Source organism: Prinia subflava, chromosome 11, assembly GCF_021018805.1.
Source record: "Prinia subflava isolate CZ2003 ecotype Zambia chromosome 11, Cam_Psub_1.2, whole genome shotgun sequence".
NCBI lineage: Eukaryota > Metazoa > Chordata > Aves > Passeriformes > Cisticolidae > Prinia > Prinia subflava.
This window is the reverse complement of record NC_086257.1, coordinates 23,834,113-23,858,133: the sequence shown is the minus strand read 5'-3', so window position 1 is coordinate 23,858,133 and position 24,021 is coordinate 23,834,113. Positions and strand designations below refer to the sequence as shown.

The window sequence follows — 24,021 nt, the reverse complement described above, 5'->3', positions numbered from 1 at the left end:
AGGGGTTCCAACGCCAGGAGCCTCCCACCCTCGGGGAGGAGCAGTGCAGCTGCTCCAGAGCCTGCTGGACACTCCTCAGGGCTCTCCCCGGAGTTCGGGATGAGCAGAGGGGTCCTGACACATTTTGCACAGCACTGGAAATACCATCAGAGCCAATTAAGGGCTGAGATTATCCCCACACCAATTAAAGGGGGGAAGTTTGTTGGGGGAGTGTGACCTAGGGACAAAACCAGAAAGACAAAGATGGGGATTCCTTCTGGAGCAGAAATTTGTGCTCTTTGATTTTTGCCTTGAGAGATCCCGACCCTGTCAGCACCTCCCCAGCACAGCTCAGCCTCACCCCAAAGCCCTGCAGGGGGCAGTGGGTGCCAGGCAGCTGGGAAATGAGGAATATTGGACTTCCCCAAGGATCAGGCAATGCCAGGTAATCCATCCCACCCCTGACCCACCTCCAGACCCACACACGGGCAGCCTCCAGCTCCCTGGAGACTCCAGCAGATTGTCCAGGACCACGTTCTGGGGGAAATCCCAAGGACTTCTGTAAGGCAGGGTAAGAAACAAACCATCCCAAATCCTGCCTGCCCTGCCCCTCTGCCCTGACACAGCTGGCAGCAGAGGTGCAGCAAACTCAAACTGGCCTCATTCCAACCTACAGCAGTCACAGATCCCAAAATACAATTAAATACTGAAAGTTAGATCTAAAGAGACTTTTTAAACCTAGATTTAACACAACCTTTCATCTCTACAGTGCATTGATGCTGCCTGGCATTTGCATGTCATCCCAAGACTGGTTCCAGAGGGGTCTGGCCCGGGATTAACACCACAAATCCATCTGCAGTGGCACAAGGAAGTCCTGCACAGGCTTGGCTTCCAGCTAGGTAGCTTGGATCAGGTTCCCAACAGTCACCAGTGAAATCCCATTTTCTCTCACATCACTTTCCCAGTCCGTGCCACAGAAATAAGGTCAGGGTGCTGCTCGGGGAAGGACGGACGTTCTGCCCTCACAGCTGAGCTCCGCTCCCACCCAGGAGCTCCACAACTCCCAGGTTCTGCTGAAGTTCACCGTTGGTTGGTTTGGATACAATATGGCCTAGAAGAACTGCTCTAGAGTAATGCACAGCCTGAATAAACGTGGTCATTCAGGAGCTCTACCTACTCACATGCTTGGCAGGGGTTTGTTCTGGGCAGAGGTGAAACAAAGCGAGAGCCAGCAGTGGCAGCAGGCTGAGAGTCGGCTCCTCTTCCTCCTTCAGTCACAAACCCTCCTCCCGTCCACCCTGATCCCTGCAGCTCACAGGGAACACGAGAGCAGCCTCTGGGCAGGGACACCCAGGAGGGAAAAGCAGCAGCCCTGGCCTGGCCCTGCCGTGCCCCCAGCCAGCCTCGGGCCGGCACACGAGAGGGGAGGGATCAACCCCAAAATCCGCACGGGAATCGTAAAGAAAAGTGAGAAATGGGAGCTTCCAGTCGGTTCCTGGGGAGCAGCGAGGGCACAGGAGGCGGGGACACGGGGACAAACCGGATTCTTGTTGCTCAGCATGGATTTGTTGTATTGCTCCTTCTGTCAAGCCGAGGACAGAGCCCCGAGGGAGCCGCTCCTCCCGGGAGAGCCCGCACGGCGCTTCCAGAGCCACGGGCCCAACATCCCGAGTCCCGGGCGGGCCGGGGGCTCCCTCACTGCTGCTCCTCCGCTTTGCTGCTATTCCTGAACTTCACCACCATCACCGTGATGTTGTCGGGGCAGCCCCTGTAGAAGGACTGCAGCACGATGCTCTTGGCGCCGAAGTGCGGCTCGTCCAGGCGCTCCTTGATGAACCGCACGGCCTCCTCGTTGCTGAAGGCGTCCCACAGCCCGTCCGAGGCCAGGATCATGAACTCTGGCTGCAGTTTGTCCAGGTCAAAGCTCAGGATGTCGGGGTCAGGGATCACCACGTTCAGGTTCTTCAGGGGGTAATCGCCCAGCGAGCGCGACATGGCCAGGATGCCCTGCACGCGCCACGAGCCGTTGAAGCTGATGAACCCGCCTGGGGACAGAGGGCAAACAGCGGCTCTTGGGAACGTGCAGGCAGCTCTCTGCTCCCCCCAGAGCCCCCACACACTCAGCCCGAGGGGTTACAGAGCTCAGAACGAGGGAGGGGCCTCGGGGAGATCCCGGAGCGCTGCAGGGAAGAGCTGGATTGCAACAACTCCTGAATCAGAGGTGGCTCCCTTTGCACCAGGAATGGCTCTGCCTTCCCCAGGAGTGGCTCTGCTCTCCCCAGGAATGGCTCTGCTCTCCCCAGGAATGGCTCTGCCTTCCCCAGGAGTGGCTCTGCCTTCCCCAGGAGTGGCTCTGCTCTCCCCAGGAATGGCTCTGCTCTCCCCAGGAATGGCTCTGCCTTCCCCAGGAATGGCTCTGCTCTCCCCAGGAATGGCTCTGCTCTCCCCAGGAATGGCTCTGCTCTCCCCAGGAATGGCTCTGCCTTCCCCAGGAGTGGCTCTGCTCTCCCCCAGGAATGGCTCTGCCTTCCCCAGGAATGGCTCTGCCTTCCCCAGGAATGGCTCTGCTCTCCCCAGGAATGGCTCTGCCTTCCCCAGGAATGGCTCTGCTCTCCCCAGGAATGGCTCTTCTCTCTCTCGGTGACATCCCTCAGGAATTTTGGGTGGAAAACGGGAGATTTGATCTGCCGCGCCTCCGCCGGGCACTCCCCACCCTCTCACGTGGGAAATGTCGGCTGCTCACAGGAGGGAACCTCCCAGCAACTCACCGGCCCTCTTGATCCTCTTCCTCTCCTTGAGCTGGTAGGGTTTGTGGTCGTGGGACAGGGGGATGGCGTTGCCGTCCTTGTCGCACAGGACGCCGCGCGAGTCGCCCACGTTGGCCACGGTCAGCTCCTTGTCGGAGAGCAGCGCGATCAGACACGTGGTGCCTGCAGGACAGCACGGGGCAGGCACAGAGAAACCCCGGGGTGTGAGGAGATGTCCCTGCTCGGCAGGGAGAGGCTCCCCCTGTCCTGAATCCCAGGGTTTGGGACGCTGTGATGCTCAGAGCGCCGGCAGGAACGGGAGGAAAATTCCCCACTTCCCATCTCCTTCCCCTTCCTGCCCCCCTCACCCAAAACCAGCAGCACCCCAGCAAGAATCAGATTAAAAATTCCCATTTTGGGGCTGACACCTGGCTCTGGATGCAATCCCTAGGAATCCATAAATAAAATTTCCCAGGACTGCTTGACAGCAGGGAAAAATGAATTCCATCTCTTTATTTTTGTTGTGCAATAATGAAACTGAATTTCTCCAGGACTCCTGGGGAAGAAGGGCCATCCATTAAGGGAAAAAAAACCAACATTTCCCACAGGACAAAAGCACCTCCAAACCTCCCAGCAGGCTGGAATTCCCTGGCACACCAGAATTAAATGCCAAAATGCCTTTAAACAACCAAAATTTGCCACAGATCAGGCAATGACCACCTCAGATATAAATCAAAGAAATGGGATTAAGAGCAAGCAAAGCTTTGTTGGGAGAAAATATTCTTGCACAAAATTACCTCAGCCTTAGCTAGTCAAGAATGCCACTTTTTAAACTAAAGGATTTAGAGATTAGGAGAGGATTTGTCCCCATCTGTCACTTTTGGCCTCCTTTCATTTTTTAAAGCTTCCTTACTCAAACCTCACTAAAAATCTTGCCAGCATTTGACTATTTCCAGACAAACTCATTTTATTTGTAGCTCTGATGGATTGATTTCCTAAAGGGAGAGATTCCCAAAGAGAGGGAAAGATTCACACTGGGATGTGGAGACCTTCAAGGCTGCACTTTATTAATACTGGATGTTGCCAGAAAGGCCAAATTAGCACCCAAAATTGTGCTGTTAATTAAAATTAACAGAATTAACACCCAGACCTAGAGCTTTTGAGCTTTGTTCTGGCAAATGCAGCTGAACTTGACCCACTTTGGGAAGCATCCCTGGGGAGAAAGGAGATACCCGGGGCTGCAGAATGGCCCTTCCAGGAGGGCTGGGGAATTTTCCTGGCTGGAGAAGGAGTGGGAGGGCTCCCCTGTGCCCCCCACCCTGCTGCCATCCCCACGGAGCCCCTCAGACACCCCCAGTTCCAGCTGGAATTCCTGCTGGAATTCCACCTGCCCATCACCATTCCGGAGATGAGACCCTGGCCGTGCTCCCGGACGGGTCTGGGTGAGCCCTTCACATCAGCCCCTGCCAGATAAAATTCTGTTTTCCCCCCTTTCACCACCGTCACTTTTATTTTGCCAATTTTGCAGGATTGTTTCCTTCATTTTTGGTGCCCCACCCGCAGCTGGAGTTCCTCATTGAGTTGATTTTGCTGTGGAAAATAAAAGCCAAAAAGAGGGAAAACGCCACCACCGAGGGCTGGAGCAGGCAGGACCCCCGGCAGCTGCTGTAATTTCATTTAACTGCCCATTTTCTGTGCTTTGCTCACAATCAGCTCTCACTCCAAGGGCAGGTAGAGCCAGCTCTGCTTTTCTCATAAATAAGGGACAAATTAGGAGGGTGAGGGGGCTCCACTGCTGTGTTTTCATCTCTGGTGCCTCCACCTGCTTGGGGAGCTGGAATTTTGGGGTTTTATTTGCAGCTGTGCTGCTGGCAATTTTCTAAACCAGTTATTACGGAGCTTCTCATTTCCACATGATTTTTCCTGGATGAGATAAATCCCCAAATCTGTGTTTCAAGCAGTTTTAATCTTGGTTTTCGCTGTACAAACACGGAGATTTCCATACAGGAAAAAGCTTTCTTTTCCCTCTGTCAGGAATCAGTAATTTCTCTGCATTTTCTCCTCCCTAACAAACTCCTATAAATGAAAATAAGTGGAGAGGAGCTGGATTGACCAAAGGGGAAAAAAGAATTTACAGGATTCATCAGAGTGGGAAATTCTGTGTGAGAAGAGAACAGAGGTGACAGAAAGCAACGACTTTTGCAGTTTATTTTTTGTGGATCATTAAAAGCAGGCAATGTGTGATGAAAGAAATATTCTGCACCCTCATTTTACCCCTGCTGGCCTTTGAGAACCCCCAGTCCAAGCTCCTTGTGTGAGGTGTGTTTTGAAAAAGGAGCTAAAAACTGCAAGGAATTTCTAAGTGCTTGAAAACAAAATGCTAGAAAAGGTGTCAGATCTGAAAACTGTGAATTTACCCCCAAAAAACCTCCAAACTTGCCTGGGTTTGGCTGCCCCTGGCCTGGTGTCAAGGATAAAATCAGATTTTGTGCCTGCCCAGCCCAGGCTGAGCTGGGAAAGCCCCAAACTCAGTTATTGGTGAAGGGAAAAGAGCAAAAAGCAGAGAGGGCAACGAACAGCAGGGCACAGAGAAGAGGGCTGGGGAGGAGGAGGAGGAGAAGAGGAAAAGGAAGAAGAGGAAGAGGAAGAAGAGGAAGAAGAGGAAAAGAAGAAGAAGAAGGAAGAAGGAAAAAAAGAAGAAAGAAGAAAAAATAAGGAAGGAGAAGGGGAAGGGGAAGGGGAAGAAGAAGAGGAAGAAGAGGAAGAGGGAGAGGGAGAGGGAGAAGAGGAAGAGGGAGAAGAAGAGGAAGAAGAGGAAGAAGAGGAAGAAGAGGAAGAAGAGGAAGAAGAGGAAGAAGAGGAAGAGGAAGAAGAGGAAGAGGAAGAAGAGGAAGAGGAAGAAGAGGAAGAGGAAGAAGAGGAAGAGGAAGAGGAAGAAGAGGAAGAAGAGGGAGAGGGAGAGGGAGAGGGAGAGGGAGAGGGAGAGGGAGAGGAAGAAGAGGAAGAAGAGGAAGAAGAGGAAGAAGAGGAAGAAGAGGAAAAGAAGAAGAAGAGGAAGAAGAGGAAGAAGAGGAAGAAGAGGAAGAAGAGGAAGAGGAAGAGGAAGAGGAAGAAGAGGAAGAAGAGGGAGAGGGAGAGAGAGAGGGAGAAGAGGAAGAGGAAGAAGAGGAAGAAGAGGAAAAGAAGAAGGAGAAGAAGAAAGAAGAAGGAAAAAAAGGAGAAGAAAGAAGAAAAAATAAGAAAGGAGAAGAAGAGAAGGAGGAGGAGAAGGAGAAGGAGAAAAAGAAGAAAGAAGAATAAAGAAGATGAAGAGAGAAGAAGAAAGAAGAAAGATCAAGAGAGAAGAAAAAAGAAAAAAGAAGACAAAGAAAGAAGAAGGAAAAGAAGAAGAAAGAAGAAGGAGAAGAAGAAGAAAAGAAAGCAGAAGAAAGAAAAAAGAAATAGTAGTAGTAGTAGTAGTAGTAGTAGTAGTAGTAGTGGTAGTAGCAGTGATGTCCTCTCAGCTCGCTGCCATCACTCACGAGGAACATTCCCCACCCCAGCCTGAGCTCAGGAGGAACAAACACTGCCCAAGAGCGAGGGGCTGCGGCCAGGACTGGAAAGGAGCAGCTTTCGGGGCAGTCAATGTGAATTCTGGGCAGTCAATGTGAATTTTGGGCAGTAAATGTGAATTTTGGGTCAGTAAATGTGAATCTGGCACAATAAATGTGAATTTTGGGGCAGTGAATGTGAATTTTGGGGTAGTAAATCTGAATTTTGGGCAGTGAATGTGAATTTTGGCACAATAAATATGAATTTTGGGCAGTGAATGTGAATTTTGGGGCAGTAAGTGTGAATTTTGGGGCAATAAATGTGAATTTTGAGGCAATAAATATGAATTTTGGGCAGTGAATGTGAATTTTGGAGCAGTGAATGTGAATTTTGAGGCAGTAAATGTGAATTTTGAGGCAGTAAATGTGAATTCTGGGCAATAAATGTGAATTTGGCGCAATAAATGTGAATTTTGGGGCAGTAAATGTGAATTTTGGGGCAGTAAATGTGAATTCTGGGGCAGTAAATGTGAATTTTGGGTCAGTAAATGTGAATTTTGGGGCAATAAATGTGAATTTTGGAGCAGTCAATGTGAATTTGGCGCAATAAATGTGAATTTTGGAGCAGTAAATGTGAATTTTGGAGCAGTAAATTTGAATTTTGGGTCAGTGAATGTGAATTTTGGGTCAGTAAATGTGAATTTTGAGGCAGTCAATGTGAATTTTGGGGCAGTAAATGGCGATTTTGGAGCAGTAAATGTGAATTTTGGGCAGTAAATGTGATTCCAGCCGTACCTGCCTCGTCGTAGGACACGGTGAGCTTCTCCAGCATCTCCCTGTCGATGGAGAGGATCTGCTGCTCCAGGATGCTCTGGTAGGACAGCACGCTGTGCTCCTTGTCCCGCTCGTAGTCCTGCAGGTGCTGCTTCAGCACCTCGGGCAGCCGCGACTTCACGTACTCCGCTGCCGACTGCGGGCACACAGGGGGTAATTAATTAACGAGGCTGCGTTAATTGGACTGCGGGCACACAGGGGTTAATTAATGAGGATGTGTTAATTGGACTGCGGGCACACAGGGGTTAATCAATGAGGATGCGTTAATTGGAGCGAGCAGGGAGCTCCTGCACACAACAGCACAGCTGCACCACAGCTGGGGAAATACAACAATCACACTCTATTCTACATTTAGAGCAACACGTGGCAAGGGGAAATCAAATTTAATGTGTTTATTCTGAATTTTTATTCCAAATTTTTATTCTAAATTTTTATTCTGAATTTTAAAGCACCACGTGGCAGAGCAAAATCAAATTTCATGTGTTTATTCTGAATTTTTATTCCAAATTTTAAAGAACCACATGGCAGAGTGAAATCAAATTTAATGTGTTTATTCTAAAATTTTTATTCTAAATTTTTATTCTAAATTTTAAAGCACCACTCGGCAGAGCTAAATCAAATTTAATGCCTTTTTTTTTTTTCCATTTGAAAGCACAGAGCGGAATCCTTCACCCGCTCCTGACACACGACCAGGCCATGAATATTCCTGTACAAACACAAACACAACCAAAACCGCCCGGAAAATCCCTTTATTCCCCTCCTGCTTCCCGAGCAGAGGGATCAACACAAGGGGGCAGGCTCGGGCTGGGGCTGGAGTAAAGCTGGAGTAAAGCTGGAGTAAAGCTGGAGTAAAGCTGGAGTAAAGCTGGAGTAACGGCAGAGTAACACCAACACCTGCGGAGAGCCAACCCAAATTCCCGATTTTCCATCACCACCAGCCCTCCCCGGCCACTGGGAACGGGAATAGAACATTTGTATTTGTATATTTGTATTTGTATTATTTCTATTTCTATTTCTATTTCTATTTGTACTCCTATTTCCATTTCCATTTCCATTTCCATTTCCATTTCCATTTCCATTTCCATTTCCATTCCCATTCCCATTTCCATTTCTATTTCTATTATTTCTAACAATAGAATTAAAAAAAAAATAGAATTTTTTCACAAAAAATTCCCCTTTTCTGGTAGAATTTGTGTTTTTTCAACTTTCCCCCTCTGACACAGCAGCGAGGGCTCCTGGCTCCAGCTGTCCTGCCAATCTCAAGGCAAAAAAAAAGCAAAATAAATGAGAATAATGTTTTATTCCAGGCCTGGGAGTGACCAGAAGTCACCTCTGCTCTGCTCCAGGCTCTTCCTGGGGTTGTATTTTATTTTCCAAAGTCTGTCAGCGATTAAATTGCAATCTTAAAATTTTAAAATATCTTAAAATATCCTGTGTGGCACCATGGGAATGACTCCTGGAAAACCAAAGGAACCGCCCCCATGAGCACAGAATAATGAGTTAATTATTAATTAATTTTACATTTAAGGAGGTGTTTTTTCCACAGGAAGGCCACAAGGCACACGGATTATTTTGGTTCAGGAATTTGTGGTTGATGTGAGAACAGATTTGTTCCCTTTGGTCTCGGGGGGGATTTTTGTGCTCCTGGAGAACACCTGAGCTCAGGAATTCGATTTCTCAGATTTCTCCTCATCATCCCCACGGGAGAGCAATTCCAAGGCCCCTTCTCCAAAAAACTCCAGCATCCCCTGGGAATCTGCTCCCAGTGTGAGGCAAATTAAAGAAAGGATTGACTTTAATACCTCCATTGAATTGAGGGTATTTCATCCTACCATGGAAAATTAATATTTCATATAGAGAGAATAAAATACCTACAACAAAATGTACTCGCAGAGCTCGTTCACCACAAAAATCCCATTTTTCTCTCTTCACTAAACCCCTCTCTGACACAAAAATCCCACCGGGAATTGCTGAACCCCCTCAGTCTTCAGCGACCTGAACCCAAATTTGCTCACATTTTTTAATTGATGGGAAAAAACCACATCCAGATCAGATTTTCCTTTTATAAACTGCGATGCATTTATTTTATATTTTATATTTTATATTTATTTATTTTATAAAATGCTGGGATTTGCTCTCTGGAGGCTCCTCCTGGGAGCTGCTCCGGACAGGGGGAAGGAGAGGTCTGGAATGTTCCTTGTGGAGTTCTTCATGAAACTGCCCCAAAATCCAGGAGTGCCTGGACAAAGCTGATTTGGGGAGTTTGGGGCAAGTTTGGAAATCTCAGGAGAATTTGGAAGGTGGGAATTCAGCAGGGGCAGCTGCAAACTCCCTGTCCTCACCACATCCCACATCCCGAATTCACCGACCCGCCAAACCTTGACAATCCTTCCACCCAAAATTCCACATTTCTGGCATTGGAACACTCAAATTTTAACTGATGGTGTCACCAACGCTGCTCAGTGCAAATCCAAGAGGAAAAGCCCTGGGAATGCTGCTGGTGCCACGGCGGGGAGGAGGAGGAGGGAGGGAACGTCCCAAATTCTGGGAACGTCCCAAATTCCGGGAATGTCCCAAATTCCGGGAACGTCCCAAATTCCAGGAACGTCCCAAATTCCGGGAACATCCCAAATTCCGGGAACGTCCCAAATTCCAGGAATGTCCCAAATTCCGGGAATGTCCCAAATTCCGGGAACGTCTCAAATTCCGGGAACATCCCAAATTCCGGGAACATCCCAAATTCCGGGGGCTTCACACAAATGGAGCTCCCTGTGCGGGCACGAGGAGCGAGCCCAGCGCACCGTGACCAAACTCATTAATTGAGACACCAAACTCCTTAATGAAAACACCAAACTCATTAATTGAGACACCAAACTCCTTAATTGAGACACCAAACTCCTTAATGAAAGCACCAAACTCCTTAATAAAGACACCAAACTCCTTAATGAAAGCACCAAACTCCTTAATTGAGACACCAAACTCCTTAATGAAAGCACCAAACTCCTTAATAAAGACACCAAACTCCTTAATGAAGACACCAAACTCCTTAATGAAGACACCAAACTCCTTAATGAAGACACCAAACTCATCAATGAAGACACCAAACTCATCAATGAAGACACTAAACTCATTAATTGAGACACCAAATTCGCTAATGAAGACACCAAACCCATTAATTGAGACACCACACTCCTTAATGAAGACACCAAACCTGTTAATAAAGACACCAAACTCCTTAATGAAGACACCAAATTCGCTAATGAAGACACCAAAGCCGTTAATTAAACAGCTCCACGCCCTGTGAAAAGGCAGGGGGGGAACAAGAGCCGTGGGAAGGTCAGGACGTGGCTCTGAGGGCTCCAATTAGCGTGAGGAGCCGTAATTGATGAACGTTTCCAATTTAATTTTGGTGCCGAGGCACAGGGACAGGGGACACCTCGGATTTGTGGTGTCCATGGCCTTGAGAGGATTCACTCTGCCTCCCCAGATACTGCAGGAAAACCAGGAAAACACAGATCCAGGGAAGATAAAATACAGGGTCCAGGGAAAGTAAAATACAGGGTCCAGGGAAAATTAAATACAGGATCCAGGGAAAATAAAACACAGGGTCCAGGGAAAATAAATTTTTCCAGGTAAATAAAAAGGATTTACCATGGAAATATAAAGGATTATGTATAAGGATAAATATATGGATTTACCAGGGAAAAGAAATATGTATCAGGGAAATATAAATAAAAAATCTAATATAATTTAATAGTTATATAAATATATATAATTCTATATATTTTATAATTCTATCTATCATATAAATATAATTATTAAATGTTTATATATAATTATAGGTTTATGTTAATATATAATGTATTGATACAAATTGTTTTCTATAATATATATAACATATAATTGTATAGATTTTATATCTTTTAACATAAAGAAATTTAATATTAAAAATTAAATAATAAAATTAATATAATATAAATAAATAAATTTTACCAGAGAAAGATAAAAAGGATTTACCAGGGGAAATAAAAAGGATCCATGGCAGAGTGTGGCATTCCTGGTGTAAGCCCTAAACCAGCAGGGACACCAAGATCTCTGCTGTCCCTCCTCTCCAAAAACACCTGGATCAGCTCAGGTCCCCTCCCTCAGAGCTGATGTCCCATCCCTGGAAGGACCCAAATCCCGCCTGGAGCGAGCAGGGATAGGGAACTGTCCCTGCTCAGGGCAGGGGTGGAACCAGATCATCTCTAAAGTCAAAGGAAGGACACAAAGATTTCTGCAAAAGGTCCAAAGCTGCAACTCAGAAAAGGTTTTGGGAGCAAACCTTAGGGAAATGTCAGTGCAAAGTGTCCTGGTGCAGAAAAATCCCCAAATTATCCTGGTTAAACCCTGAGCTGCGCAGTGATCTCAGACTGACACAGCCACAACATGGAAAAAGAAAAGAATATAAATGTAGAAACAAATGGAAACTGAAGAATGAAAGGACGTGGAGCAAAGGCAGTGGGAAAAGGTTCCACAGATCCATTTGGAATGAGGAAAACCCAAGGAAAAGGGGGCTGCAGTGCCAGGAGATGCCTGAGAGCTCCAGGATTTCATGGCTCTGTCCTCAAGCGCTCATTACCTTTCCCTGGAGCCACCACCTGTCCCCGCAGCTAAATCCAGGCAAGGAACCAAAACCTTTGGCAGGACAGGGCAGGAACAGGTTGGGAAGTGCAGGTAAAGATGGATTTTCGTTCTGTTCCTCAGCTGGCTGGGACAGCTGAACCCACCCAGGTAAATGGGCTGAGGAAAATCTCTTTAAGATTAAAATCTTTAAGATTAAAATCTCTGTGTTTGAAAACCCCCAGGGATGGGGAGCTGCTGCTTGGGAAGGGCACTGCTAAAATAACCCAGAGGGAGAGAGGTGGAACCACAGAGCAGCCAGTCCAGCTGTGGTGCCCAAAAACAGGGAGAGGGATCAGATGTGATTCCTGCAGGCAGGACGAGCTGGGATTTGGGGGGTACAGGGACTCCTCGGGGTGCTGGGGGTGCTGCTGACCCCGTCCTGCCCAGCAGATCCTGTGCTCATCCCAGTGAACCCCAGTGCTCAACGCCCCGAGCTGCACGGGTCACCCCAAACCCTCCCACTGCTCCCCCTCAGGGATCCTCAGGAAATCCTTCCATGGAAATCAGGATGCTGGATCCCAACAGATCCCAGAGAATCCTCAGGGACTGGGATCCATCTCCTGAGCCCCCTGGGCCCAAAGGTGCTCCCAGGGTGGGGGTGACTGTCACTGTCACCGTCCCACCCACACCATCCCAACCCTTCCTGGAAAAGATGGAAAATCATGGAAAAGATCCCAGCCACAGCCGCTGCTTGAAATCCGTGATGATCCCATTTGTATTTTCACATCTCAGAGCAGCACTCCTCAGCAGAAATCCTTTTAAATACAGGTTTTTGGACTTGCAGCTTTTTCTTCAAAAAAAATCCCCAAATCCACCCACACGATTCATTATTCTAAGAACAGTGCACTTAACTTATTAAACATCTCTCAATGGGAAAGTAAAAAGCATGGAATAATGAGGTTGTGGACAAGAAATGTATCCCAGGAAGTCCATCAGTGAAATTTTGTAGCAATTCTCTGAGGTTTGCCTGCTCCTTTCCAGAAAGGACAGCGCAGAAATATCTCTATATTGACATATACGCATAAATTAAGATTCCTGGGTTAAAAAATCCCATCCCAGATTTACATGGAAGACCTGGAATCCGCCTTTCCCTGATCCCCTTGTTCTGGGAGAGATTTCCCAGGACAGCCTGAGCAGCGCCTTCCCCTGCTCCAGCACGGCAGGGCTATTCCCACTTCAGCGCCATTCCAAGGGTTTTCTTGGCATCCTGACACTCTGGAAGTGGCTAAAGAATATTCCCTGATTCCTGCTTCCCCAGGAGCCAAGGAATATTCCCTGGATTCCTGCCTCCCTGGGAGCCAAGGAATATTCCCTGGATTCCTGCCTCCCTGGGAGCCAAGGAATATTCCCTGGATTCCTGCCTCCCTGGGAGCCAAGGAATATTCCCTGGATTCCTGCCTCCCTGGGAGCCAAGGAATATTCCCTGGACTTTTGCTTCCCCAGGAGCCAAGGAATATTCCCTGGATTCCTGCCTCCCTGGGAGCCAAGGAATATTCCCTGGACTTTTGCTTCCCCAGGAGCCAAGGAATATTCCCTGGATTCCTGCCTCCCTGGGAGCCAAGGAATATTCCCTGGATTCCTGCCTCCCTGGGAGCCAAGGAATATTCCCTGGATTCCTGCTTCCCCAGGAGCCAAGGAATATTCCCTGGATTCCTGCCTCCCTGGGAGCCAAGGAATATTCCCTGAATTCCTGCCTCCCTGGGAGCCAAAGCAGACAAATCTCTCCACACAGGAAGAGATTGTGGAATCAGATCCCAAAATTGATCCAGGGAAATCTCTGCTCCCTTCCCCGGTGTCCAGGATCAGCTGCCTGTCCCCCTGAATCCAGGGGGATTTTGCTGAGGGAAATCTCTTGGAATAAAGACACAGAGCTGGGAATGCTCATTCCAAGGGGAAACAGAATCTGCTCCCCTGGGATAACACCGGATCCACAAATGCCACCAGTTCACCCTCCAAAGCAAGGAGAGATGCAAGGACAAACGTGCCAAGAGAATTTTTCCTTCAATACCAAATTTTGGTGCTTTCTGCCAATTATTTCTATCTAAAAATGTCTTTTTTTTTTCTCCGCAATATAAAATCAATACATATCCTAGGAAAGCCCAGCTCACAATGTAAAATAAAGTTATGAGCTGAAAATGTTTGAGGAGCTCTGAAATTCTCTGCTGGGACTTTCAACAACCCTGGACACCAAAAGCACCACTATTATTTTATAGCCCATGCACAGTTATTTCCATAGCAGATCAAATATTAGCTCAAAAACATCTTTACTTCATCAGACACTGTCTAATAATGAGGAAATTAACCTTATTTATGGCTAATTTCATCGAAGATTGGAGAAGTCACAGGACAATTTTCCCCGTGAACACACCAAGTCAACAATTTCTGTTTGTCATTCTCCTGAATGGGCACAGACTGAAATGCAGGGAATTCCACTGAAAGTTGAATAAAAGCTTTTTTTTGTTGTTGTTCTGGTCAAGCACAGGGTGCCTGGAGAGGCTGTGGAGTCACCATCCATGGAAATATCAAATCCCAGCTGGGCTGGGTTATTCCCCCCTGGATCTGTTCTGCCAACCACACACATAACCCCCAAATTAACAATATTAGGAATAATGAGAGTAAAGGAATTATTCCTGCAGCAAAAAGAAAAGCATCAGCACTTAAACTGCACATCCACAATCGCTGAATCTTAATTAGAAAGTCAATCATTATCCATGCCTCTTTCAGGAGAAAAATTAGGGTTAGTGGGGAAATCAAAGTGGAGATGAGGCCCGAGGCAGTTGTCTGATGAAATTCCTGTCAGTTCTGACACGCAGGAGCTGCAGCTGCTTTAGGGGTGATGGATTCCATAAATCTGGAAGATGCACGAGCACAGGAGAGCAGCAATAATTCTGACAAACACCCCCGTGGCCACAAGGAAAGGACCTCAATGTTTGAGTAATATTTAAATTTACTGAAGGGCACGATTTAGTTAATGGCACAAAGCAAAATAGATGTGATTGAAGTGCTAAAAAAAAAATAGGGATGTCAAGATTTCACCTGATTTTGATGCTAATTGGGTGGAACTATTAACAGAGATAAGCTGAATATGAAATGAAACCTGTAAAAAAAAAGGGGTTTAAAATGCCTGAAAGGACTTGGCCATTAGCAGGTAACAATGCAGAAAAATCCAGGTCCCAAATGACAATTTATTTACTGAAAGTGAAGGTGCACAGAGCAGGGATTGCATTTGAAGGCCAGCCAGGAGCATTTCACCCAACCAGGACGAACTGAAACATTTTCTTCTCTCCCTGTAATCAAATCTAAGCAAAAGGGATCGTTTTTTATATTGGCACAAACAGGCAGAAGTGAGAGGAAGAGCAATAACCCTAAAAATAACGCTCAGAGTGTCATAAACCCTCTGAATTTACACAGGTGTCAAACTGCTCATTTTCCAAGCCTTTTTTGATACAGCAAAATGCTGCATTTTGGATTTCACTGAGCTCATCAAGTTCAACATTGAAGGGAAAAAAAAAAAAAAAAAAGAGGTTTGCAAAATGACTCAACTTTAAATCCATTTCCAACCCTGCCTCAACGCAGCCCCTGAACTGAAAGCTTTTATTAGGAATTAAAATGCCTTAAAACCACTCCAGGGGATTTCCACAGGTGTCTCTGTGCAGAAGCTTTTCCAAAGAGCAGGGTTTTTTTTTTTTAAGTGAAAAACCAGTTTTACCAGAAGCCTTTCATTCTGCTCCTGTAGTTGAGGGAAAAAATGTATTTATAGCCTATTAGACTCAATTAAAGAGCAAGAAGCATTCATCTTTCTTTGCCATTGTTCTCTCCCTCCAAGCACTGAGGGAGAGGAGTGGAATATTTTAGCCTAAATGGTCTCTCCTGATTTAGAGACTTCACTTTGTGCCAAGCAGAAATCAAGAACTGCAAAGATTCAGTCTGGGTGAGTTACACAGGAGACCAAAAAAAATATAAATCTCTATTTTCACCTGCTTAGAATTTCACCAGTGTTCAACCAGCTGGTCCCAAATCTGTCTCCCACTCTTCCTTAGCACTTCTAAATGGAATATTTCTGTAATTCCATCCATACGACTCCAAAGCTCAGCAAGAGGCAAACACACAGGAATTTCCAACTAACAGCAGTGGTAATGTATAAAATATTATCCTTTTGCCTTCCTCAGCCATAAATCCCCTGAGGGAAGCAGGAAAGCTCCTGGAGCAGGAGATTTTGTCCCTTGGAGCCAAGTCCTGTCCTGATAAGGCTTTTCCTAAAGGAGATAAATCCAATGCTGGCTACAATCCTTAAGTTTCCGTTTAAGTCTGACCTTAAAAACTTCTCTGTTACGAAATCCCATTAATAATTAGCCCTAACTGGGAGGAGAAGGAGCTGGGATGGAGATAAAACCTTCAGGGTGAGGAGGAGGAGCTGGGGCTCACCCCAGCAGCTCTTCCAGAGGGCTCCAGGGATGGGGACACGGCTGAGCTGGGTTTTCCTTGTCCCTTCCCCAGCTGGGACAAACCCAGCACTCAAAGAGTTAACAGGGAAAGGGAACCCCTGGATTCACCACAGGGACAATGAGGACTCCTGAGGGGGACAGCCTGCAGGCTCAATGAGCTCTGATTAAATGTAATTAATTATGGTTATTTTGGGAGATCCCCTCCTCCCTTTGGGTTTGAAAAACCCCCGGCATTGACCCAAACCTGGGGGCGGCCAGGAAAGCGCCACATTCCCACTCCCTGGAAAACTAATCCGGAATGAAGCAAACTCTGTGTCCTCTCCGTGTGCTCCTGGAACACCAGGCTGCCAGGAAAAGGGATTTTTGTGATCATGTGGGGGATAAGCAGCTGAAACATGAGATTGTGGCACAATGCAGAGCTTCAAAAGGCTCCTGCAATCCCCAGATGTATAAATGGGGTAATAAGGATTGACTGGGGTGAGGTTAGTGGGGAATTGTTCATGGAAAACCCTGGCTGCTTCTTGCACCTGGAATTTGGGAATCGAGGGAGTAGCTGAGGTGCAAGAAAACAACATAAAAAAAGGGAAAAATTACTTTAAAAAGGTTTTTTTTCCAGAGAAGGAAACTTTCCCTCTGATGAGTTAACAGAGAGGTGAGGATGTGAGGATGCTGTGGTTGCAGTGACACAGCTCCTCTTCCTAAAAACAGGAGGAATCAGGGCAATTTTAGTGAGTGAGGAATAAAAGGATGGCACAGCAGGATCTCAGCCCACCCTGCCACAGAGGGACTGCCCTGGAATTCACCTGCAGGTTCCTCTCCAGAGCTGAAGGACCCAGAAACCCCCATCAAACAAAACACCTCCTTCAGGAAGAACAGACAAACCTCCCAGAGTGGACAGAATTGATGTCACAGAGTAATTATATAAAGCACTTAATTAAATGGCAGAGGCTCAAAGACAGGGACTTCATTAAACAGAAAAGCAGCCAATTCGAATCCATAAATAGTTTCCAAAGCCTGTTCATTTTCTAGAGGCATTTCACTGCACAGACACTGAGAGCTCTACCCTTGAGAGCAGCAGAGGCATCAATCAGGCCCCAGTTCAGACAAACACCAATGCCTGGGTGCTATTCCTCCTTCTTCCCTCTAAAAATGTACAGGTGAAAGAAGAAAAAAAAGGGATTTTTCCTGCCTGTGGGATCAGAACGTCTCTGGTTTTTGAGCAGGTGGGGAGCAAGGAATGGTCTGGAGGTGGTTTTTGTTTATATTCCTCACGTTCATGAGCAGTTCATTGGGAAGGATGGGAAAAGCAGGAGGAAGGAGGCAGAGGCAGGAAAAAAGGAGGAACTCATGAAAGGGAGAACAGGGTGAAGTGGAAGAGGCAGGAGAAGGAAAGATGGCACCAACTGTGTTCAAAGAACCCCTGGGGGTGGCACTCGGTGCTCTGTGCTGGTGACAAGGCGGGCACAGCTCGGGCTCCATTGGGGAGTCTTCTCCATCCTCAGGGATTCAACCCAGGGAAATGGAAGTGGCCATTTAAAGGACATTTCCCTGAAACACAGTTTCATTCAGTGAGATGGCACTCAGTCATTTTGCTTCTCCAGCTCTTCAGGACACGGGCTGTTAATTGCATTTATTATCAAGGCAGAAGGTCGAGGAGGCTCCCAGCTATTTTCATCTCTGAATGGATGGAGAATGGGAGGCTGAGCAGGGAAAAGTGACTTCAGGCCAGGCTGATTTAGAGGGGAACACACAGTGCCTGCCACGAGCTGAGACCTCAAGCACGGCCACTCTGGGTGACATCAGAGAGCTGCAGCCACAATTTAGCAGATTTTATATCTTTATGTGCACTGCAGCCAAGCAGGGCCATCCCAGCAGCACCACTCTCCAAGTGCTGGCTGTGGCCACGATTCCTCTCTCAACTGAGGCTGATTAAATGTCCAAGCAGTTTCTTTACTGCTTCCCTTTGCAATTTCCTCCTATTTTTAAGAGCAGCCCCAGCACGGATTAAAGGTCCATGATAGCACACCATAAAAACTTCAAAGCAGCAACTGCGAGTGATTCTGCTGCTGCATTAGAAGCTCCTTGAAAAAGCTGCTGCTCTGAAGAGATAACAGCCCAGCTTTGATTTTCAGGCTTTTGTATTGCTTGGAGTGTTTGTATATTAAAGTGACACAGCCTGGAGTTTTTGGATTTCACGGCAAGCCTTGAGACAACAAAAAGAAAACACCTTTTAAGGGGAGCGTGGAGCGAAGCAACTCACACAGCACAGCTTAATATTTTGGCAATGTGCCCCAAAATATTCAACCTTTCAATTCCAGGAGTTCAAACAGAAATTTAAGCAAACCTGAGCCAACGTTTTGGAAGACAAACAGATTTGAAATTCAGAGAAAGCCAAGATATCCCAGGGTGGTGAACAAGTGCAGCTGGGATGCTGCTCCAAGCCCCGATCCCAGCACTGGGACCCTTCTGAACCACATTCCCAGGGTGAAAGAACCCCTCACATCCAGCCTCTGCTTCCCAAATGAAATTCCCTCTTGGGAATGAATTCCTCGGGTTTTCCTGAGCCAGGCCTCTGACAGCCCTGAGGTGGAAGCTGGGGAGATGGAGTTTATTTCTCAACAGAACAGGGCTGCTAGCAAATCAATGTTTTCCTGTCACTCAGGCATGGATTTATTATTTCCCAAAATCATTCATATTTTCCCCAAAGTCTCTGGGCTCTTTGGGGCCGTGCTCTGTCCCTCACCCTGGTGCTGCTCCCTCAGTTCATCCCTCAGGATGGGAGAACTCTGTGGGGATTTCTCCCTCTGCTGCTCACGATTCCACCTGGATCACAACCACAGAGCTCCACCACATTTTCCATTATTTTCCAGAGCTTTTCCGTGTTATTTTTCAGAGAGTTTCCTAAGAGGTGTCCAAGGCAAGGACCATGCCTGAGTCCCACTCCCAGGAATTCGCTGCTGACTTCCAATTCTTGAAACCCCTGGAGTCCAACCCAAGGCTCAGGAATATCCCCAGATGAAGCAGTGGGAGCATCACTCTCAATCCTCCCTCCAAGCCCTCCCCTCTCCCTCCCATCCCACAGAACTCCAGGATTATTCTCAGAACGATGTACCCGAGGTGTTACCTCAGCCTGGGCTCTCTTTACCACACCTGAGCACTGAACCATGTCTGAACTCCCAGCACTTCATCTCAGGTGCTTCTAAATCCACCCACACAACCCCCTCTCCTCCAGGCACTGCCTGCTCCCAGCTGCTGGAATAAATAAATTTAAATAACAAAGCCGGATTTATTCCCGCCTTTAACACTTGGAGCAGTGAAGGCCAAAGGGGTGAACTGTGGTGAGACCAAAGGAGAGGAGCAGAATGGAAAAATAAAAAAAATCTCTTGAAGTGTCTTGACAGATCAGGACAAAAAAAAAGTGAGAGAATAATTTTGGGCAGGAAATGGTGGAATTGCAGCTTTCCACCCCAAAAAAGTGGGTTTGTTTCCTGACGACCGACGGCGGGACACAAACAGAAAACAACATTTGAAACAATCGTAAGGTTCAAAGAAATGCTGCCAACACTGAGCAGAAAGGAAAAAAATAAAGGGTAAAAACAGGATTTGGGAATCTGGTGGGCGTGACAGAACCTCATCTAAATTGAGACAAATAAAATACCAGCAGGAAATGTTGAGTGGGGAAAAAAACCTGGTGTGCAGAAAAGTGAGAAACTTCTTTTGGAGCCAACACGATGGAACAGCCAAATAATGACATTTCTGAGGGAAAACGTCTGGGAAGAGGGAAAAGGGACAAAAGGGAAGGCTGAGCACCAAGGAGATTGTTCAAGGAATTTTGGGAGACTCCTTTAAGGAGAAGCTAAAAGAAAAGAGAGGAGCTGGAGGTGCTCAAGGTGAAAACCTTCCAAAGCCTTGTGGAGTGTCCAAATCCCTGCCCCGGCCTCCAGCTCCATAAAAACCATTCCCGTTTTCCCAAGGAGAAGGAAAATCACGGCTGGGAGGTTCCTGTTCTCAGGAAGCTGCTGGGAGGTTTCTGCTGGCCCTGGGTGCCCTGACAGGAATTAAATCCCTGCACAGAGCCCTCCACTGGGGCCAAACCAGCAAAATTGTTCTGTTTGCATTTTAACTCTGCCAATCTGAATTTTTTTTCTGAATTTTTTTTCTGAATTTTTTTTCTGAATTTTTTTTCTGAATTTTTTTAAAGAGAATTTTTTTAAAAATTCTCTTTTACATTCTTCTTTATTTTCTTTTTCATGACTAAAAATTTAACGGTTTTATACTTTGGGATTTTAAATTGTACCATGGTTTTTGGGGAAAGCCTCTGGGTTGGGATGAGTGCTAAGAGCACAGAGCTGGTCCCAGGAAGGGACTGGGAGTTCCAGGGGGTTTTTCCAGCTGCAGAGCCCAGGAAAAGCCCATCCCTGCCGGGATGGTGCCAGCATCAAACCCAGTAATCAAACCCAGATTACTTTGCCTTGCTTGGCCCTTGGGATTGAATCTTGGCTATTTTTATCCCATCCCGTTCCAAGGAGGAAGAAAATCCCCTGCAAAATTAAATCAGAGTGAGCCTCACCTTAAGGAGCTGCTGGTGCTCCTTATCAACCCCAAAAAATCCCGGGAGCAAACGAATGTCCTGCTCTGGGAGGGGAAAATGCAGCTTTAAAGGGAAAGTTTCATTTCATTTCCCACCTAAGAGGCTCTGCCACAACAAAACTCACGAGAAAAAGCCCAGGAGAACGGAGCCAGGGCTATTTCTGAACTCCTTATTTCCATTTTGGAGCCCGTAATCTCCCTTTCCCCCACGCGGGGCTGCAGTATTTTCATAAAGTGGATTTTAGTGAAGTGGGAAATCAAATTTGCAAGAGCAACGACTGCAGGATATCATGATGAAATGCTCGATGTTTCCTGACACTTAAAGTAATATTCTAATCTGGTTTTCTAAAGCTTTGCAATAAACTCTGCTGCCTGGAAATCAGGCAGAAATCAGGGGGGTGAATGAATCCAAACACAAAATTATGCAATGATTGTTTTCACTGGATACAATTAGGGGGATATTATATTTTTAAAGACCTGCAGATTAAACTACCTGAAAAAATGAAACACTTAACCCCAGCAATCAAACAGAGAAATAAAATTGGTTTTCTCTTGGTTTTATGGCTAAAACGCTGTTTCACAAGGAGCTGTTTCCTCACTGCCATCCGTACAGAGATTTTCTGGAGAGCCACTGGGGAAAGATCCTGGATTTCTTTTCCAGGGAGGTTATTTTGGTCCCCATTCCAGTTTCACATGCCCACCAGGAGCTACAGGCTATTTTTTGGTACCAGAATGATCTTTATCCTGCTATTTTTATTTCTCATTGCTGTGCTTTTGCCCTTGGCCTCTGTGCACGGCTTCTCCACTCCCATTCCTCCCCCAATCCTTTATTAAAAAAAAAAAAGTTATTTATTAAAAAGTTATTTGCATCCTTTCCTACCGAATCCCATTTTATTCTCCTTAAAAACTTTGAATTTAAGGCCTCAACTTTCCAGCAGAGCCCAGACACTGCTACCCCTCCTCTTGTTCTCACTGCTCTGTTTTTGCATAATGAATTTTGAACATTAAAATGAATTTTGTAGATTTTGGAGCTTTATGATCTGTGAAATATCATTGGGCTTGATGATCTTAAAGGCCTTTTCCAACCTAAATGATTCTGTGGTTCTTTAATATATTAAAAGAACAGAGATTAAATAAAGCAGTGAAGCTCAGCTGGGCCTAAACACCAAACTCTGAACTCTCCACATTTTGGGAGTATGGCTGAGGTGGAATAGAACTCCTTAAATTTTTTTTTAAGTACAAATTTTTAAAATTGTACTTTATAAGCATCAGGAGGATGTGCGTGAGAGAAAATGCTTTTTCCTCCTGATTCCTGTGGTTTTCCCTTTGCCCTTTCTCAGTGCTCACAGGAATTATGTAAAATAAAATATATAACTACAGGGTCAAGCAAAAAAGCTGTTAAAATGTTTTCATAGGTAGGTGGCCAAGAAATAATCTGATTTTCTCTTAGAAACCGAGCTAGAAACCCACTCAAACAACATCTCTTAGTGATTTAGCGCCGTGGCTTTTTAAAGTGAAATCAATTAGGAGAAAAATCTGTTTTTCTCTTACCAAATATTGCCAAAATAACCTGCAGCTTGTTCCCTTCCACAAGGACTAACACATATTTAGCTTTGGAAGGCGCCTATAAAATCATTTCCATGCAATTTCTCCGAGTATTCATGGAGAAAATGTCCCGAGGTGGAAATCCCACAGGGAATTTGGGATAAATTCCACAGGGAGTTCAGGAAAAATCCCACAGGGAATTTGGGAGAAATTCCACAGGGAATTTGGGATAAATTCCACACAGAATTCATAGGAAATCCCACAGGGAATTTGGGAGAAATCCCACAGGGAATTCAGGATAAATTCCACAGGGAATTCGGGATAAATTCCACACAGAATTCAGAGGAAATCCCACAGGGAATTTGGGAGAAATCCCATGGGGAATTTGGGATAAATCCCACAGGGAATTTGGGAGAAATCCCACAGGGAATTTGGGAGAAATCCCACAGGGAATTCGGAATAAATCCCACAGGGAATTCCAGAGAAATCCCACAGGGAACTCAGGATAAATTCCACAGGGAATTCAGAATAAATCCCATGGGGAATTTGGGATAAATCCCACAGGGAATTTGGGATAAACTCCACAGGGAATTCGGGATGAATCCCACAGGGGATTCAGGGGAAATCCCACAGGGAATTCGGGATAAATCCCACCTTTCACATTTGTCTGTTTCCAATTCAAGGTGTTTTGCATTAAGAAAAAAGCCAGATTTGGAATTTTAATCGAACACCAAATGGTGGAACCAGAAAGAAGGGAAGAAAAAGCTTCCCCTCGATATTTCCATCACTTTTTTTGGAACCTTCTCACATTTTTTGGTGATGAATAACTGCAGCAATTCCAGGGGGAAAACCAGGGGATGCAAATCCTGAAGTTTCTGCTTTGTGGGGCATTGAGAGAGGGAAGGAGAGAGGTTTTTTCCCCAGTTTCCACTACTGGAATATATAAAAAATATATTTAAAATATATAAAAATATACAATATTTAATAGATAAAATATATAATAAATATATAATGCATTATATAATATACTACAGATAATATATTCAATATATGATAGAGTATCTATTATATAAAATATTCTGTATTATCTAATATATATATATATATGTAATATACAGAACATATAGTACATATTGTAAATAGAAAAGAAATAAATAAAAATCTACCAGATGTGCTGACAGCTGGAAATCTGACCAGCTGAAATCTGCATTAATACCCAGAATAATTCACCCCAGTGGAGCTTTGTGGCACCAATTTTTCCTTTGCAAGACACCAATGAAGAAACTAAAAAATCCCTTAGCCAAGGAATGGTTAAGCAGGAAAAAAAAAATCAAAGTATTCCCATTTCCAGGCCTAAATCTCTGCAAGGCACAATCTCTGCGTGTCTCTGAGCAAAAACCTCTATTTTGTACCTCTGGCATAAATAAAATTCAGTTTGTGCTGATCCCAGTGCCTTTTCTGGCTGGAATGAATACTTCAAAGCATTATTTTGGGTTTAAAAATAGAATATTTTAGCCTGCCTGAAGCCTGGGTGGCACCACTGGATGTGGCAGGGTAAAACTTTGGGTTTTATTGCCTCGTTCTGCAGGATTAGAGAGCTCAATTAGGTCACAGAAAGACAAAATCAAGGACATGAAGCATTTAAATCCATTTGCGTGGAGGTTTCCTGGGAAAAAATGAGGTGAC

General features: G+C 45.7%; 1 protein-coding gene across 1 annotated transcript in view; it reads right to left on the bottom strand.

The window, feature by feature from the left end:
• Window positions 1-15: 15 nt before the first annotated feature.
• PPM1L (protein phosphatase, Mg2+/Mn2+ dependent 1L) overlaps window positions 16-24,021 on the bottom strand; it is a 65,946-nt gene continuing 41,940 nt past the window's right edge. The window contains exons 2-4 of the mRNA XM_063408435.1: window positions 7,052-7,226; window positions 2,748-2,909; window positions 16-2,024 (exon numbers count right to left, since the gene is read on the bottom strand). Coding sequence (XP_063264505.1) covers window positions 1,675-2,024; window positions 2,748-2,909; window positions 7,052-7,226 — 687 coding nt within the window. The 3' untranslated portion in view covers window positions 16-1,674. The remainder of the gene's footprint in view (window positions 2,025-2,747; window positions 2,910-7,051; window positions 7,227-24,021) is intronic.